General features: G+C 41.1%; 1 protein-coding gene across 2 annotated transcripts in view; it reads right to left on the bottom strand.

Annotated features, from left to right (window-relative positions):
* LOC147701152 (sialic acid-binding Ig-like lectin 16) overlaps positions 1 to 18756 on the bottom strand; it is a 557018-nt gene that overhangs the window by 59136 nt on the left and 479126 nt on the right. For both annotated transcript variants that reach the window (XM_086929911.1, XM_086929912.1), the window contains one exon: positions 3779 to 4069. In XM_086929911.1, coding sequence (XP_086786037.1) covers positions 3779 to 4069 — 291 coding nt within the window. The remainder of the gene's footprint in view (positions 1 to 3778; positions 4070 to 18756) is intronic.

Genomic DNA, 18756 nt, shown 5'->3' with positions numbered 1-18756 from the left:
TGATAATTGACATTATTTGTCCCAAAGATGAGTTGTGCATTTTGTATTCTAAATGATTTGTATAATCTTTAACATGAGTACCATTAATCTTCATACATTTGGAAAAGGCACTGGATTGCAGATATTTAGCTAAAATGATATAGTTATTGTTTTATGCCATTTTCCATATAAATGTTATCACAATTACTTTACAGCATCATGACTTGTCTCTCAAATCACCCTATGACCCCATCAGCCAGCAATGTTCCCCATATTTTCAGCAATAAATTATGCCCACACTAGTTATTAAATTGGCCTGAACAGTAACTCAAGCTTGAACATACTATGGAACATTTCATGAATGTTACAGACTTTCTTTAATTTGAAACCTTATACAGTACTCCATAGTTTATGGAGTAATGCTGGACAATAAATGCTTATGTTATGAGGAGATAGGCTATATTCTAGATATCAATATTTTTCATTTGCTATACTATGGCTCACTCTCGGTAGGTTGAGTCAATCAGCAAGGCTTTTCTCAGGGAAATGCATGTGGTACATGTGCTGAGGCTAACTGAAACAACATTACAGTTAATCAATATAGAACTTAAAATTACATATTTGAATTTGGCACTATGAAGAGTTTAACATTCTACAATAATGAAGCAAACTGCATGAAGGGAAGAAAAGTTATGCCAAAAACCAAAATTGCTTCATTAAAAATAATACAACATATATGGGGTGATAGATTGAATGTTTGAATTGATCTCAGCTATTGACAATCGCTTGGGCAGCATCCAAATCCATTGTTTTTTGCCCAGCATGCCACCCTAGACAAAGGCCCACCTTGTGTAAATAAGTATTGACCCTTTTCCTCGTGGAAACAGTCTGTCCCTAACTTCCAGGCAAGGGTCCTCCATTAAGTAACCAGAAGCAACCCCAGACTGGTTTCAACCTACTTAGGTCTCATCATTGAGGAATAGGTTAAGTCCAACTGGGCGGTGAGCAAGTGACCCAACTTAAAAATTTTGGGGAGAGAATAGGAACTGTATCAACATCTCTCCAAGATCTGGCAGGAGAGTGGAACTTGAAAGGTTTTTAAAGACCACGTGGACCAGAAAGGTAAACAGCACTGCAAATGTGAGTCTGAACTGAATCCTCTTTTTTATTAGTAGCTGGTGAAGGTGCATCAATTTAGCTGAGATGAAAGAATGTCTGGAAAGATGCTGAGTTCTGTACCAATTGAATTTGGTTATGAGTGTTTTGTGACAGCCTTGGTGAGTAATCAAGCCTAGAATTTACAATCACAGTTTTACTAGCTCGAAGAGGGAGAAAATCTAACACCTTGTGGAGAACTTTTAATAACCTCGAGCAGGTGATGTGACGGTATGAATCATGTCTTTAAATGAGAGCCGATTGTTGGGAACTGCACAGCTGCATAGACATGCTCTTGTAAAAAGTGATTTTAGAAACATTTGCGTCTCCCCCACCAATGACTGCCATTAGTGAACTAACAGGCACGTCAGTAGTCATGCCAACCCTAAACATGGCCAACATTCCTATTAGAGGTGGAATAAACATTACAGTGTACTAAATCAAATATAAGAGGTGCTTGTACTGGGCACATCCTCTACTCAAGTATTTAAAAGTGAGCTTGTATAAAATATTTGCCTAGGATCACACAATTTGGACAAGCAGGGAAACCAGTATTGATTGCAGGCCTTCTGGTTTCATATTATTCAATTCCTCCACCAGATAAGTAGCTCTCTCTCACTTGTTTACATAAAAGGTCACTGTATGTCTTTTATTCTTGGATCAGAACAAGAAAAACCGACTACCAAGCCGACAATGTGCTTATTTAGAGGGGAGTCACAAGTCAAACACAACCCTAAAGATACAGTCCTGGCTGCCACCCCTTAATGCATACACTCACTGGCTACTGCAAGCTATGCGACTGTGCATTTTTCTGCCATTGGTCTAGCCATGTTCAAGGAAACATCTTCAGGATATGGCCTTTGCTTATGCATGAAGTGAGACTTTGGAACATGATTGTTGTTAGGTAATTTTCATCTAGGAAACAAGGATTTTTATTAGGCGATTATATTGGGGTGGGCAAAATTATGAAGTTTTTACTTATTCAACACACATATCTTGAGCAAACTTATTCTGCATTATGAGAACTATATATTGCTGGCAATCTATGTGACAAGTGTATGCCAGGGAACACCTACCATTCAAAAGTCATGCGAGATACAGGTGGAGACGACTGGTTTGAGCAGAGCATTTCTCTCAGCTGTTGCACACATCCCTTTCATAGTTTCTATAATACATTCTCTGTCCCATTCAGTTTCTCAAATACAATTATTATGTGAAAAAGCATAACAGGAGAAGAGAGAAAATTACAAAAATCAGAAAGTAGATAAAAACCCAGAAAATAGGAATTACGCAGGATTTCACCAAGTAAAAAAAAAGAAATCACCAGAATTAGTGTTGGACCATCACCCTGACTGCTTGCGCACAATGATAGTGCCAAACAGTAAGGCACCAGATTTCAGTCTTATCCATGTCTAATTTACTTGAATGTTGTAAAATCTGACGGGTTATTATTAATTTATTTTCAATGAGTAGAAACACTAAGATTCGGGGTCCATCCAATAAATTTGGTGGCTCAAAGACATGAATTTGCAACCCTATCTTAACATATTTCAAAAGCTCTGATGAATAAAGTCTCCCTTCTAAGTACCCCAAATCTCCCTGGCTATCGAGCATTCATTTTGTAGAGTATCAATTGCCAAAATATTAGCTCTTCCTTCATATTATCAAATGTTAATGATTAGTTATACAAATCAGGCTGTTTAATAATTTGTTAGGGTGTGAAGTATCATTTACTAAACTGACCCTCATGTAGGATTGGTGCATACAATAACAGAACCTTCACAATCTGCTTGTGCAAGGATCGCAATTATAAGTTTTGTAGACCTTATGCAATAAAGTTCAATCTCTTGAATTTGACAGCAGAAAAATACCAGTTAATTACCAGCACATACGAGTTTGTTGTGGAAATCACCAAAATCTGCATGTTAATCTGGATTACTGGGGCAAAACTTGTAAAAAGGGTCTATTTATCGCACCTGATAAATTCTGATTAACTAATACACCATACGCCAAGCAATTTGTAATGAGGGACTTTGTTTTATTTTATTTATATTTTACGATATAAGATACACATTTACAATATCAGTAATACATTTACTAGGCTAGAGTGAGGAACTTTGCAGATGGGAATGCATTTTAGAAATGGGAACTATGGAAATTGATAAATGTCTTGTCTTGCAAAGGGAAATATATGTACTAAATAATCCACGGTCGTACATTAGCCATCAAGACTTTTAAGACCCTGTATGAAATCAGACAATTGTTTGCTGAAAGTAATCAAGGTATTGACTGGTATATAAGAGACCGGGCACAGTGAATATACTGCACAAATCTGCTGCTATTGGCAAGATATATTTCTCTGCTGGAATTGCTTCGCTGTTGGAGCTGGGTACCAACTCTGCCTATTTTAAGTGGGGCAGGGAGTCGTTGCCTATGGTCCAAGTAGGTGAGAATGCATGCCAGATTGTGTGCCAGACCAGACAAACGTACACCAGAGAGATGTATTACTAGCTGTGTTATGAAGTCACCCGCAACCACACGTTAAAAGTCTGAAGGGAGGAAAGTGGGTGTTAAACTTACTACATCTTAGGGATTGATATAATAGGAATGGATCATGCCGTAAAGTAAGAAATGTCGATATTACCTGGAGAGTATAAAATTTGAGCCCCTCTGCCGTGCTCGTTCGAGAAGATGCAGGAGATGCTGAGCCTGATGCTGTCACTGATGTTCATGACTAAGGTAGCGTTCTTCGTGGCCCAGTACTGAGAGAACGCCTGTAGGATGGATCCATTCTTGAAGGATTGTTTGAGTGTGTTCTCATTAATCTTCCACTCAATAGCAGGTGGAGGATTGGCTTCAACCACACACATACACCTTATCATATTGGCTTCACTTTGGCAGGAGGAGTTGTACCTGGTTGCAAGTCTGGGCTTGTCTAAAAGAAAAAACAGTTATAAAAATGTAATTTACTGAACAGGTCTCAAAAGATAGCATGTACAAGACATGGTTATCTGCCATTCACAACGTCTATGTCAAATCATCAAAGGAAGGTGCTACAGCATTTCTTTCAATTAACTTCATAAAGTACGTTCATGTGTTCAGACCACCATTTTTGAAAGCCCTATTTATTCAGGTCCGCCGCTTGGACGTCCAGCATATAGGAGCAGCAGATGCACCACTGGTCACTATTGGCAAAAATAATTCATGGCCATCTGAGCCCAGCTGTGCCTGGATGCATCTAGCGTCCAGGTGTACTGCCTAACTCTTCAGCTATCCTCCCAGCCATAGAGATTCATGAAGGAAATTTTAATCGCCCCAGCTATTAGACCTCAGCATTGGTATCCATGCCTCTAATTTAGCTTAATTTAGTTCAGATTGGATGGCTTTTTTATCTAACTCAGTTTTCTGCTCATGATTCAAAGGCTTTCCTCCCTGTTCATGTGTATGCCCCGCCCAGGAGAATGTTTCTTTTGAAATGTTATAAATGAACGAGCTATCCCCTTCTATTGCTACATTTGCTTGCATTCAGATAACATTATTGGATGTGACACAATGCCAGAGGAACCTTGGAGTGTGTTCTCTTCATTAGAAAAGCCAAACCATATTTCCCATCACTTGCCTTTGTGTCTACAGACATGTGTATGCATGTGATTGGCAAACACATTGGCAAAGCCTATAGATCAGCAATTTAGAGCTACGACATGTTGGCTTTGCCAATGCTTGTTTCACTTTGTTGTACTTATCAGCAGCACACTACATGGACTAGGAAGCATAAAAGACTGTTTGTTTGTCACTTCTTTTAAAGTCATAAGTGTCTGTTGTGGGTTATAAATTTACATCAAAATGCAATATACAACAGTTTAACACACACATCGGCCTGAGAAGAATAGGAAGCTACGTCACCTGCTTAGAGCTGTTGTACAAACATGCAGACCTGCTTCTATTTTTATACTGCACTACTAGTATATTGGATTTGCCATTATTTATTTTTTATTTCATTTTTAGCTGTTTTATAACGCGCTCCGTTACTACCAGAGTGTCCTGGCGCGGTAGGAAAAACAGGCATGTGGTCAGATAAAAAGAGATTGAGAGTTAAACTAATAAGCAAACCTAAAAAGATGGGTTTTCAGGGCCTTCTTGAAAGGGACAAAATTCTGGATAGATCTCAAAGAAAGTGGTAAAGTATTCCAGGCGGAAGCGGCAAGAACGCCGATAGACCGACCACCAAGTCGTACCCGCTGAAAGCGCGGAACCTCCAGCAGACTCTGATCAGCCGATCGAAGAGCACGATTGGGGACATAGCGTCTAAATCTTTTTTTCAGATACGAAGGCCCCAGCTCATTAACTGCCTTAAATGCCAATGTCAATATTTTAAAAGTGATTCGTTGAGAGACTGGTAGCCAGTGTAGTTGCTTCAGATGGATTCTAGCACTTTCCCTGCTAGGCACATTACAAAGTAGTCTCGCAGTAGCGTTTTGAATGACCTGCAAACGGGAAACCAAAAAAGCTGGAGTCCCACTGAAGAGAGAATTGGCATAGTCAAGCCGTGAGAGTATAAGAGCTCTCGCGACAGACTCTCTAGCTGCGGAAGGAAGATACGGAAAGAACTTCCTCATAGCCTTAAGAGACCCAAAGCACATGCCCGTAAGTTTCTTTATATGTGCTTCGAACCTCAGATCCTCCCCAAACCATACACCTAGGTTCTTTGCAGGGATGTTCACTGAGCAAGGTTGGGGAAAATCCGCAGGCCACAGGAGTTCTCTAAAGTTTGGGGGGAATTGCCCATATAGCAGGATTTCAGTTTTATCTTCGTTACACTTCAGTTGCGCCGCCGCTAATCAACTGAACACTGAAGACAAGCAAGAGCGAATGACCTCCGTGCCAAAGGCAGCACCGGGCCAGGTAAATAATAATTGCGTATCATCCGCATACGCCATAATTTTGGCCCCAAGTTGTTCCGCCAACACTATAAGCGGAGTAAGGTAGACGTTGAAAAGCAGGGGGCTCAGCGTGGATCCCTCGGGTACCCCTGTCGTGAGTGGTTTGGCCAAAGAAGAGAATGGAGGAAGCCAAACCTGCTGAGATCTATCAGACAGAAAGGATCCTACCCATTTCAATGCATTAAATTGCATTTCTCTTTTCATAATACCATAAAAAAATGAGGTATTCCATAGTGCTCTCAAAGAGAGGTATGAAGCATTGATAATATGTAGTGATCTCACGAGGTGGTATAGTGACTTCAAAAGTAATTTAGAACAATAAAAATATTTGTTAGAAAAAAGGGGGAGCTGCGTTTCATTCAAAAAACAGACATAGGGGCATATTTTGTGATGTTCCTGTGGCGATAAAACCCCTTGCCTTATTTACAAGGCAGGGTTAATCCACTTAACATGGCTTACCGCCACCTTGTAAATAAGGCCTCCTTTCACTCTACACTTAGAGTGAAAGGGGTGGGAAATGGGTCTTGCGTTGGGTGTTCAGCGGCAACATACTGATTTTGATGCTGCACCCTATTTACAAAGATGGCGTAAACATGGGGCAGCACCAAAATTGAGACCAGAAAAAAACCCTGGTCTCAACATGGGGAAACAAGGAGAAATGATTAATTTCTCCATGTTTTTTCTAAATCTATGTGTGCTTCAATGCAGCACGCATAGAAACAATAACTCACCAAGAATTATTGTTTTTACTGCAGGAAGGTGTCCCTTCCTGAACATAAACATTCATTAAAAAAATGATTTTTTGCATTTTCTATGTGTGCTGCACAATACAGCACATATAGCTGTTACAAATCAACAGTTTGGATTTTTTTATGTGCAGGAAGGGACACCTAGATTTAGCCTCAGCACTAGGGGTAATGCAGGGGTGTGCCACATTCTTGTGAATACAGGCCAGTAGTTCTACAGTTGGTGGGACAACCTATGCTTGAGTGGAAAAGGGGGAATGAAGGGTCTGAAGTCTCTGATGAGGCTCTTGGAGAGGACATAATAAACAGAAACTGCCACTCTCAAACATTGTTCAGGTACAGAGAAAATTGAAATAGGAAGCATTTTCCCCCTACTCTGGTGGATGAAAAGAGGTAGAAGTTGACCGTATTAATATCAAATTACTGGACGGAAGTTAAATACCAAGTACCAAAAACAATGAAGAGGTATCAAGGCATAATTTGTAGGCATGGAGCAATTATTTGGAAGAAACTATAGATGATTTCATGACTGTACAGAGGATTTTGGCTATCATATGCATCTACAGCCACAATGAGATGCTGAGGGATCAGTTTATGGAGAAGATAACCAACATAAACATCCAAGAATAATTGTCTTTAGCCACAAACACAAAGCGCACATTGGTGAAGTGATACAAAATGCTAAATAATTTGAGTGTTTTGTTTCAAGGTATGAAACAGTTTGACTCTAATGCAAAAGGCATTAGTGCTGCAGAGGGAAAAGAGAGAAGGTGGCAAGTGGAGATGTTGTTAGCAGTCATTTAGCGGAAATGTAACAGATGCAAAGAGTATGCTGAAGGTGGAAGGTTGCTTATTAGTAGGGCTAAGTATGCACCTACTGCTAGCAATAGGGCTACCGACTCAATATAAGGTCCAGTCAAGGTCTCAAAACATTAGCCCCTGGCTCAACCCTTGGTAGCTGACTGCGAGCAGGCAGGCTTAACTCAAGAGACAGGTTTGTAAAGCATTCAAATATACAAAGACATTAAATAGGTAAGACACAACATACAATAAAAAATCTTACACCAATTTATAAAAATAGTTAATATCTCTAGTTTTACAATGGCACCAAAATGACAAAAGTCCAAAATAGGGAAACAGATATATGAATTTATGAAGATTAGCCACTTTATAGTGCTTGAAAACAAACAGCGCCACTTTGAGACATCTGGTGGTACATGACTGGGACAAAATCAAAGTTTGAGCCTGATCACAATGGAGCCCTGGTCGGATACACTACGTGGGAGGCCCCTGTCAAGATTTTAACTTCGCATTTAGAAACGCTTTTGGCGGATATTCTCTTGACGGCGAGCAAGCCACTTTGTCAGGCTGGATTTGCAGAGTGCTCACCAGCTTGGTTCAGGAGGAGCTCCCAGTCAACTCTTGGAAGTCCTGAGCTACAGAGCTTTCAGTAAGTCGGACCTGAAATCCAGGCCAGGGTATGGTTGAAGGTGGTCGGCTTGACTTTTTATGTTTGGCCCGTCCACTTATGGAGCTTTTTCCAAAAGTTCATCCAAACTTCTGGAATTTCTTCCTGGAGTACCTCTTGAGGGTTCAAAGTGTCCAAAACACAAATCCAATGGTCTAGAAGCTTTGAGATGGTCCTTGGAAATTTGGACTAAAGTTCCCTCGATGTACCTGCCCAAATCCTTAAAAGTCCACTAGATGCATTCCTGGCTGGGGACGTCTTAAAGGAGTTGGTGCAGGGAAGCTCTGGTAACATTTTGATTTCAGGGAGTCCACTCCTTAATCCTTTTTGTAGAAAGGCTATGTCCTCAGGGCTGTAATTTCAAGTGTGTCAACAGAAACAGTACATCAGGGAGCAGTCCTGTGTGATGCAGACAAGGGTTCCAGCAGGACAGTCCTTCTTCTTGTAGTTTCATGGAGCAAATCCGAGTTGCTATGCATCTCTCACATATTCATTGAATTATCTGGGGCAACAAGCAGGATAACAGCTCTGTCCAATGAGGTGCACAGTGCTACCCAGCAGCAGGACAGCTTCTTCCAACATGTGGCATATGCTAGTCCCACAAAGCATTGCACTTTAAAATTCAAGATGGACGGATCCTCTACAAGAGAAAAAGACCTGGGTAAGCCAACCTACTGGTGTGGATCATTTCCATTAGAACTCTCTCTCCCGACCTCCTGCAAATTCCTTTCCTGTGCCTGCCATTTGGCTTGAGTACAGGATGTGGGGGTGGGTATGCCTGGCATAACTGGCTCTCCTGCACTTCTTTGAAGCTCAGTTTGATAAAACCAGCCCCCTTTCTGATCTATCCTTGCAGCGGCAGCGCTCTCCCCAGCAGATAACACCTGCTCTATGCGGCCACCTATCTCCTCATCAAAGCAAATTGTCTAAGTCTGTTAACGCTGACTAATGAGGAGAGACTGCTCTAAGACTGAATTTTGGGTTACAAAAAAGAAAGTTCTATAACTTATTTTCTGTACTAGTTATGATAAATTCAACAGTGGCAAGTTGTTGGATTTATCATTGTCCATCTTCTAAGTCTTTGAATGAAATTTGGATCCCCTTCTAAGCAATATTTATAATTAAACAAAATATTTCAATGTAAGCATATAAAGCTAATAATCTACAAGGGGGGGGGGCAATTGGCAGTTTTTCCCTCTTCAGGGCACATAAACATCTTTTATAATGCCCCTGCTTATAGTTACATGGCACCCTACCCCAGGGGCACCTAAGTGGAGAGCTTGGGAGGATCTATATGTACAAATAATGTGTTTTATCACTGTGCAAGTACCTTTACCACCAAAGTCTAATTTGCATGTAGTTTACTTTTTAAAGACAGTCTGCAAAGCAGGGCTGCCTTTAAAAATGACAGTAGGCACACAGCAGTGTACACTCCAGGGCAGGAAATCTACTGGGCCTCTGAACCACCTTCCCCTATTATATAGTAAGGACTTATAGGTAGTTTGAATCATCCCCCTTAACCAATATCTAGTTGGGATTTACAGGGGTCTGTCATTGCAAATTTGAATTATACCTTACTACCATGTACCGTTTTCATCAGAGCACTGGCCCTGGGCCTATTTAGCAGAACCCAGGGCACAGTCATAGTCAGTTACCACCAGTATCAGTCAAAAAACGGGGTGAATAGATCAAAAAGTAGGACTTTCTCACAGCTCACATATGTGAGGATGGGGAAGCACAAGGGTACAGAGGTATGTAGTGATCTCAAGAAAGAATTTAAACTCAGAAAAAAACTAGTGGAAATGGTAGATGAGAAACAATTTAAATTAAGAATACATCTTGCAAGGTTTTCGGATTAGAAGAGAACCACAATGTTCTTTTTTTGATTAATAAAAATAATGGAAAAGTTGTAATTGTAGCCATTCAGGAGCAAGCTACACATTGATTGATGTGGATATGACACATGTGTATCAAGAAGATGAATTGGTACTGCCAGATATTAAATTGATGGAATGTATATATATTTGTGAAAAGATAGTGATGGGTTATTACTAGGTGACACTCAATTCGAAGAGTCACAGTGCCCGATCAACAGTGTACGTGATTAAGGATGAAGGATGTTTACTCTGGTGCGTACTATGTATGTATGTATGTATTTGTTCTTTGTAGTGCGCACATTTCACCATTAGGTCTCATAGCGCTGGCAGAGGGTATGGGAGATGCAAAAGGGAGAGGTTGTTATGCTGTTGCCTTGAATAGTAGTGTTTTAAGTTCTCTCCGGAAGATTTTGTGATTCTGATTGGATCTTAGAGCTGTAGGCAGGGAGTTCCATGCCAAAGGTCCAACCTTTGAGGAACTCCTGTCTCCATTTCTAACAGTACGAACTCTAGGTATCTTTAAGAGATATTTGTTTGAGGATCGTAATGTTCTTTCTGGGCAATATTCCTGAAGTTTGTTTTTTAAGTATTTCGGGCCTTGTCCATTTAGTGATTTGTGCACTAGGCAACAGATCTTAAACCTTATGCGCTTTCTGACTGGAAGCCAGTGCAGTTTCTTCAGGCAAGGGGCAGAGGAAGTGCGTGGGGGTAGGTCGAGGGTCAGTCTGGCTGCTGCATTTTGGAGTGTCTGCAGTTTACTTAGTGTGCCCTCGTTTGCATCAGCGAGGAGTGCATTGCCATAATCAAGGCGGCTAGTAATTAAGCCTTCAATCAATGGTTTGCGATAGCACAGGGGTAGCCATTTAAATATTTTCCTTAAGGTCCTCATAAGACCTATGCAGGTGTGTACTAATTTGTTCGTATGGGGGACCATGGACAGCTTGTCATCAAGGGTGAAACCCAGATTCTGGACAGTATCTTTAGGGGATGGGCAGGGTCCAAGTTCTGTTGGCCACCACTCTTGGGACCAGATGGATTTGGCCGCACCGAAAAGCATTATTTCGGATTTGCCTGCATTGAGCATTAGGTAATTGTTGGTCATCCAGCCCTTTATTTCTAGCATACAATTCCTAAATCTCACTTTGGTCTCTGCTGGATCAGAGCCAAGAGTTAGGAGAATTTGGGTGTCATCGGCGTACGACAATGTGTCGAAGCCGAAGTCCCTGATTATTTTGGCCAGTGGTGATACGTAGACATTGAATAGGGTTGGGCTTAAAATTGAGCCCTATGGCACTCCCTTATCATTGTCAATAGCTTCTGATGAGAAAGGTCCTAATTTGACCCTAGAGCTGCGGCCTGTGCGATAGCTCTGGATCCAGCCTAGGGCTTGGCCTTCGACACCTATCCCCGCTAGTCGCTTTAATAGGACTCTGTGGGATATGGTGTCGAAGGCCGCCGAAAGGTCTAGCAGGATGAGAATAGCCGACTTTTTGGAGTCCAATGCCAACCGGATATTGTCAACCACCTCTATCAATGTAGTCTCAGTGCTATGAGAAGCTCTGAATCCTGACTGTGAGGAATCTAATAGCGAGTGACTTTCAAGGAATTTTACCAATTTTGCATTAATAATAGATTCTATAGATTTGCAGAAGAGTGGTAGTAAAGATATGGGGCGGTAATATATCGGTTGCTTGGGATATGCATTATTTTTCTTAAGGATTGGCCTCACAATGGCTTCTTTCCGGGGGTAGGGAACAAGGCACGAGTTAGGGACATATTAAAGATAGAGGTCAATGTGGGAGCCAGGGCAGGTGCTAGTTTAGCTAAATTCTGGGCGGACGCTGGGTCTTTGGGGGAACCTGATTTGACCTTTTTTAGTATGTTGGCTACCTCGTTCTCAGTGATTATTCCAAAATCAGCTAAATTTTGCTGTATGGGGTTTGTGGGGGGATCAGCCTGGTATAACTCACTTATTGTGCCTGTTTCTGTGGGAAATGATTCATGGATTGTATTAATTTTGACTTTGAAATAGGTGGCTAGTTCATCGGCCCAGTCTTGGGATTCATGAATGACCTTTTGGCAAGCAATGGGGTTTGAGAAGTCTTTTACAATTGCATAAAGTTCTATCTCTGAATTTCCAGCTGCTTTAATTTTTTCTCCAAGATAGGTTTTCTTGGCATTGGCGATTTTGTTCATATATTCTTTATGAGCAATTTTATAGTGTAGTTTATCATCAATGTTTTTTGATTTGCGCCATTTACGTTCAGCTTTCCTGGTGAGTTGTTTAATAGTTTTCAATTCATCAGTGAACCAAGGCGATTTCAGTTTCGGGCAGTTTACTAGGCGTTTAGGAGCTATAGAATCCAGAGTATTACTGATTGCGGAATCAAGGTTTAGGACCGCTCTATCTAGCTCTGTGTCCTCAGTTACTCTCGGAGGGGCAAAGATTTTGGCAAACATTTCTAAGTTAATCTTTTTCCATGGGCGGCTCATCTTTTTTTCTTTAGAGTGGACATGTGGGGACTCATTTGTTTTAATGGTGAATTTAATTATTACATGGTCTGTCCATAAAACAGGAATTAGTTCATTAATATGCGTGTCCTGGAAGTTGGTACATATAATATCCAGCGTATGACCCGCTTTATGTGTAAGGTCGGTTTCGAGTAATCTTAGATCTAGGGACTCAATACTATTCATTAGTTCCATTGTGTACGGGTCATCGTATATTTCCATGTGATGGTTCAAATCGCCTAACAGTAGGAAATTTTTACAGGCTAGTATAAAGGGGGGCCAGGATGTCGACTAGCTGGGCGGCAAAATTGGCCTTGGTCTCTGGGGTCTGTAAACCAGGGCTCCTTTCCAGGACTCATTCCCAGTGAGGATAAGGTGGAAATAACACTTGACCCAAACCGCCCTGACCAGTTGTTAAGCATGGGATGTACAGTTGAAAGGAAAGCTCTTGAGAGTTGGAAGGAAATATATCCTGGGGTATTCAAGGAGTAGCTCAGTTTATGGAAAGATTAAAACACAAGATCCTATTACCCCAGGATGTGATAGCCGAGGTGCACAGTATGCCACCTGTAAGATCCCTAACAGGGCCATTGAAATATGAGCTGATTAGGTTGTTTAGGGAAGGTATTATTGAGCTTATCGATGCTTCATAGTGGCTGATTTCTGTAGTTTTGGGAAGAAATGCAAAGGGCAGTCTGAGGCTCTCAATAAACTAACGATATCTCAACCATAACATCTGGATAGAACACCATCCAGTATCTAATGTAAGTTAAATGCTGGCAAATCAAAAAGTAAACACATTTTCAGCCATCAATATCTCTTCAACATGTTTTAAGTATCTTTAGAGGAGAGTTTTAAACCATTTATTTAATTCCTCACACTTGAGGGTACCTTTAGATTCTACTGCATGCTATTGGGCTGTGTTGCACAAGCTGCTGGACTGGATGATATCCTAATGTATACAGAGTATTGGGCAGAGAATAATCACAGTGTAGTGTATTGGATGTATTGAAGGATAGTTTTTGATTATCAAGCAGACAAACGTTAAACTGGATGCAAATACAGTGTTTTATTTAGGTCTTTACAGTAATGATGCAGGTATTAAATCCAAAGAACATTTGTTGTAGGTTAGAAAAGAACATCTTTATTTGTTTTCAGGGCTGCTAAAGTTCATGCTGAATTTTGCAAGAAAACAACAGGAAGAATACGGAGGTTACCTAAGAAGGCTGATAGGTTTATGTGGTATGAGGACAGTAAACAACACTTTAACAAGCTGAAGAGTGGATGTGTGGGGAAGGGAGTTCAAGGTATGAACAGATCATAAGCTGTTGGTGGACCTGATTATGACAAAAATAGCCAGGAGATTATATAGATTTATGGAGTGCTTTCTGCAGTGAGTATGTACTCTGTATAAATAACAACAGATTGCTTGAAAGGGCTGGCACTTCATCTTGAAGAGCTGGAGTTTGTAAAGGGAGCCCATGGTAGCCAGCATTTCAGAAGTGATGAGTAGATGTATCGCCAAAGCGGAGAAATAAAATATGGTTAGACGTTAAAGAAAATTGTTGTTTATTGTCGGGTAGGGAGGCCAAAAAATAGAAAGAGAGAATTGTAAGAACATAAAACTGAAATTATGTTGGTAGAGTGATGTGCTGATGAAAAAAAAAACATTAGTGGCACCAGTTGGCTTAAGAAAAGAGTCATGGATTTGGCCTCTGAAGGCCATGTGGGAATTAGAGGCATGAAGTGAAGTTTAATTGGCTTTTCTGTGGATTAGAATGTATAGCAATTTAGAAGGGATGGCCAGGCAATGTGTAATCTATTCCTGGTGTGACAAATGCTAAAAAATTATGACCTTTCCTTCATAGAAGATGGATACTGCTGATGGCCTTTGGAAGAAAACAGTATTTGTTATAATCGGTCAATTCAACATGCTGTTTTCTGGTTCTATGTTTGCGCTAGTGGGGTTAGATTATCATTCACAATGACCAGAGTTCAAATTTATCAAGCAAGTTGTGAGAAGTGATGTTATTAAGAATGTTTCATGTGGAAAGGGTTACCTGATGAAATAGTCACAGACAATAGTGTTCAGAACATTTCTGAATGAATTGGTTATTCATCATACCAGAATGCCAACATATTATCCCCAGGTCAATAGACTTGTGGAAAGGTGGAAGAGAGTGTGAAAGGAAAGTATGCAGCTGGATGAGTGTTAAGGTGCCAATTGGTGGGACGCTATGAAAAGGATGGTGCGGACGTATCACACACTTCCAAACATGGTTACTAGTGAAACACCATAAATACTGATGTGGCTCACAGTTTTTTGTTTGATAATAAATTCAAGTTCGAAGCTCAAAGGAGATCACTACAAAAAAAGGAGAAGCGCAGAAAAAGTGAGTCTTGATCTAAATATACACAGTGAAAGGCAGGTGATTGGGTTAAAGTTAGACTGCATTATAGAAGGCCTGATTTGGATCTTGAAGGAGGGATTACACTGTTGTAACAGTGACCAATATCCTATTCGCTGAAATATAAATCTCAAAGGATATAACGGGATTGATATTTTGGCAGACCGGATATCCGTTTCCATAATGACGGAGTAACCCATCCGCCAAGTTTGAAATCAGACTCAGAGTCAATAAATGGCTTTCTCTTTTTTTCAAACTGCTGTTGTTGATGAGAGTGGAAAGTATGTACTGGAGCTAGCAGATGATAAAATACGAAATGTGTGTGTTCCAGAGTGTGTAGTTGTTACAATTCAGGTAAAGGTTCGAGACATTGGGAAGATCAAATCTAACATTGTTGTGAACTGTGACAGTCCTCTAAAACAGATTAGAAATGAGGCTCATTGTTTGAGATAATATGTGATGTCTTATCTGGAAATAAATTATATTTACTTAGTTACAATCACTGACAGTTTGCACATTGTTGTTATCCTAAGGAAAGGCACACAGTGTTGTGCTACACACTCTACTGTTCTGATCCTCAATATTGGTCTAGTTATTGGGTTGTGGTTTGGAACCTGAGTCCACAGGTTGCAGACTGTTCTTCTTACTGTTGTGATCTTTGTTATTATTAATATGTAAGACTTTTAAATCAATCCTTCCATCCGAATTTCATATTATAATGCTCATAAATGATTCTTGCCTGGGCTTGTATGTCTGTATTTGACATTGATGTAACTTGCAATGCTCCAGTAACCCTCCATAGAACATTATAAAGCAGTAGAGAAAGTCTAAAATAACTTTGCAGATACCCAAATAACGAAGTCTCATAGTTCAGCAGCATTAAAAGAAGATGCACCCAGCACCAGCTCTGTAAGAGGTGACTAGAAGCATGGGCCCATCCCAATTAAAAGGATGACATGCCCTGATGCTGTCTGTCAGTGACTCATAATTTCCAAGGCTTATCCACTAGACAACGTGGGCTAACTAGAGGAAGGAACTTTGCATAGATGCAAGATAAGTAAAACATAGATGTAATTTGTAGTCAATGTACGCCTTTGTAAATGCTTTTGCCATGTTTGTTTAGTCTTGATCAAATGCTGCAGTTAATGACATGACGCGTCACTCTCCTGTAGCTTCCAGCACAATATGTATTCTGCAGAGCTCCTGTTTAAGGGAGTTTCAGTCTAGCAGGTACAGGGGTAACACGGTTGTCTTGAAAAGTACATACAAAAATGCTGAAATTACACAAAATGATCTTTTGGCTACAGCTCACTTTCATTCCACTTGAGATACTGGAGTAAATGTCACTTCCATCACGATTTCTACATGACCCTATCTCTCACAAGATATTTTGAAGCAAACTGTTGCTTTGAAACCAAAAAGTGTGCAGCAAGTTTAGGCGATCTAATTTCTGCCACTTTAGCTGTATTAATGTGTAAATGATTCAAGTATTAAAATTACACAAGCATAAGGAAACCTTTGTGCATGGGGATTGCTGTTCAGGGGGCTGATGGGAACCGTAACATATTGGATGTGGAATAAACTTTAAAAAACACAAAAAATCATCAAAAAAACAAAGGCAATGTGTAGTTATGGGTGTTTTTGTTATAACTTACATAGAAGCTGATTTTGATGTCGGTCAGATTTGCTCTGACAGGCCGTGAACAGCGGTCTGACCAACCGACAGTCCTTCGGTCTGGCCGCCAGATTACAATACCAGCAGTTGGACTACACGCTTTTCAGGGAAAATCACTACCTCTGCCAGGATCTCAGATCCGGATGGGACAGCTGACGGAATCGTAGTCCCATTAACAGGCAATGCTGAGGCTGGAGCTGCTGTTGGATTGCGATATCCCTTTCCTAAAGCCCTTTTATGTCAGATAGACCGCCATGATAATGCTGTCAGAAATGGGGTTTGGGGGCTTAAAACAGAGCCTCCGCCTGTCATGGGCAACAGAAAAGTGCTCCCACACACCTCCAAGCATCGTGTGCCATGGATAGGCTGTCCGGTTTAAGGTTTTTTTTTAAAAAAACCTTTATAACAAGTAAGTAATACAAATACAGACCTACAACCACAGGGGCCGGTCAGTGCCAGTAAGTATCAAAATCAAAAATAGTACACAGCTCATCAGCCGACAACCCGTGGGTCCGGCAGCGATATTATATGCCAATGCGATAATCTTGTGATGGTAAAAGGATAAATGAAAGGTTTCACATTTTACATTTTTTAAAAGAAAAAGAAAAACAAACAAATCAACAAAAATCCGAGGTAATGACTGTAGTATAAGTGGATGTCTCAGATAGCAGGGTGGCGACCCAGATAAAGAAGCTGATGTGAGAAAGGATGAAGAGTCTCGAGAGGGAAAGGGGGGGTGAGAGTAAACAAGCAAGCCATGTACAATCGGATATGGATGTGTGGAATGTGTGGAATGTACGGTCACAGGGACAGAGGTATATCAGTGGTTTCTACGAAGGGGGGGGGGTGCAGATCTCTCCACGGTACGAATTCCATTGTCCCCATATCCTCCCCCATTTCTTGGGCCTACCGCGGGCGATGTATACAGTTTTTTCCCTGAACATGCACCAGTCCATGTTGTCCTTCCATGTTGAAACCAGAGGTGCCCTTTGAGACCCCCCACAGGTGAGCTATGTCCCTTTTTGCTATCATGTTGCCGAAGGTGACCCACTGAGTTTGCGCAACGCTATAATCATTTGCCTCCCAAACATTCAACAGGCACCTTCTGGCCTCAGTCAATAATGAAACACCAGTCACCTCTTTCATAACAGCATGCACTCGCCTCCAATATACCAACATCCGGACATTACCATAAAATATGGAGAAAAGTAGCAAGCATACCACAGCCGCGTTTACACAACCCATCCATAGATTAACCCATACGCATCAGGCGTGGACCCGTGACATATACGCGGTGTAAAATCTTCAACTGCACCAGCCGGAGACGCCCCGGAATCGCGACCTCCTTGGGGGATGATATCGGGGCCTGCCAATCTTCGTCGTCCAACTCCAGCCCATCACCGGTCCAGGCCCCCCGAAGCTGTACAAGAAGATCCGAACGGTCATTGATAAGCTTTTAATAGATGAGAGAGATGGTACTATCAGGGACATACCCGTCAAGCTCTCTGTCTTCCAGGGGGGAGGACTCTGGGATAACGGTTCCGGCCGGGAAGACCGATTCAAGTGCGTGACGGATCTGAATATAACGGAAGTGTTCCCTATCGCTCAGTTTATATTCTCGTTGGAGTTCCGCGAAGGTTTTGATCCTGTCCTTGACCCAGAGGTCTCCAACCCGACTGATGCCAATTAGATCCCATTTGTCGAATCCCTTCGTCGTCCAAAGACTGCCCAGTTTCTCCGCCGGTTTAAGGTTTAAACGTTTCATAACTGACAAAACCCCACTAAAAAGATATTGTCCTCATCAGTGAAAACATATTAACACTGGAATATCTCCTGCAAAACCACAAACTAAATGCCATTGAAAGAAAGGAAAAGGGGACTGAAAGAGTCAGTTTTTTTCTTCCTGAAGGGGCCAATACAATGTAACTTTGTTTTACAAGCTAGCAGAAAGAAAGTCTGGGCTAACATTGTTCTGCTTGAGTTTTGTTGTTTAGAGA

This window comes from Lissotriton vulgaris, chromosome 7, assembly GCF_964263255.1.
Source record: "Lissotriton vulgaris chromosome 7, aLisVul1.2, whole genome shotgun sequence".
Lineage (NCBI taxonomy): Eukaryota > Metazoa > Chordata > Amphibia > Caudata > Salamandridae > Lissotriton > Lissotriton vulgaris.
The sequence above is the reverse complement of the archived record's forward strand: the minus strand, read 5'-3'. Positions and strand labels throughout refer to the sequence as shown.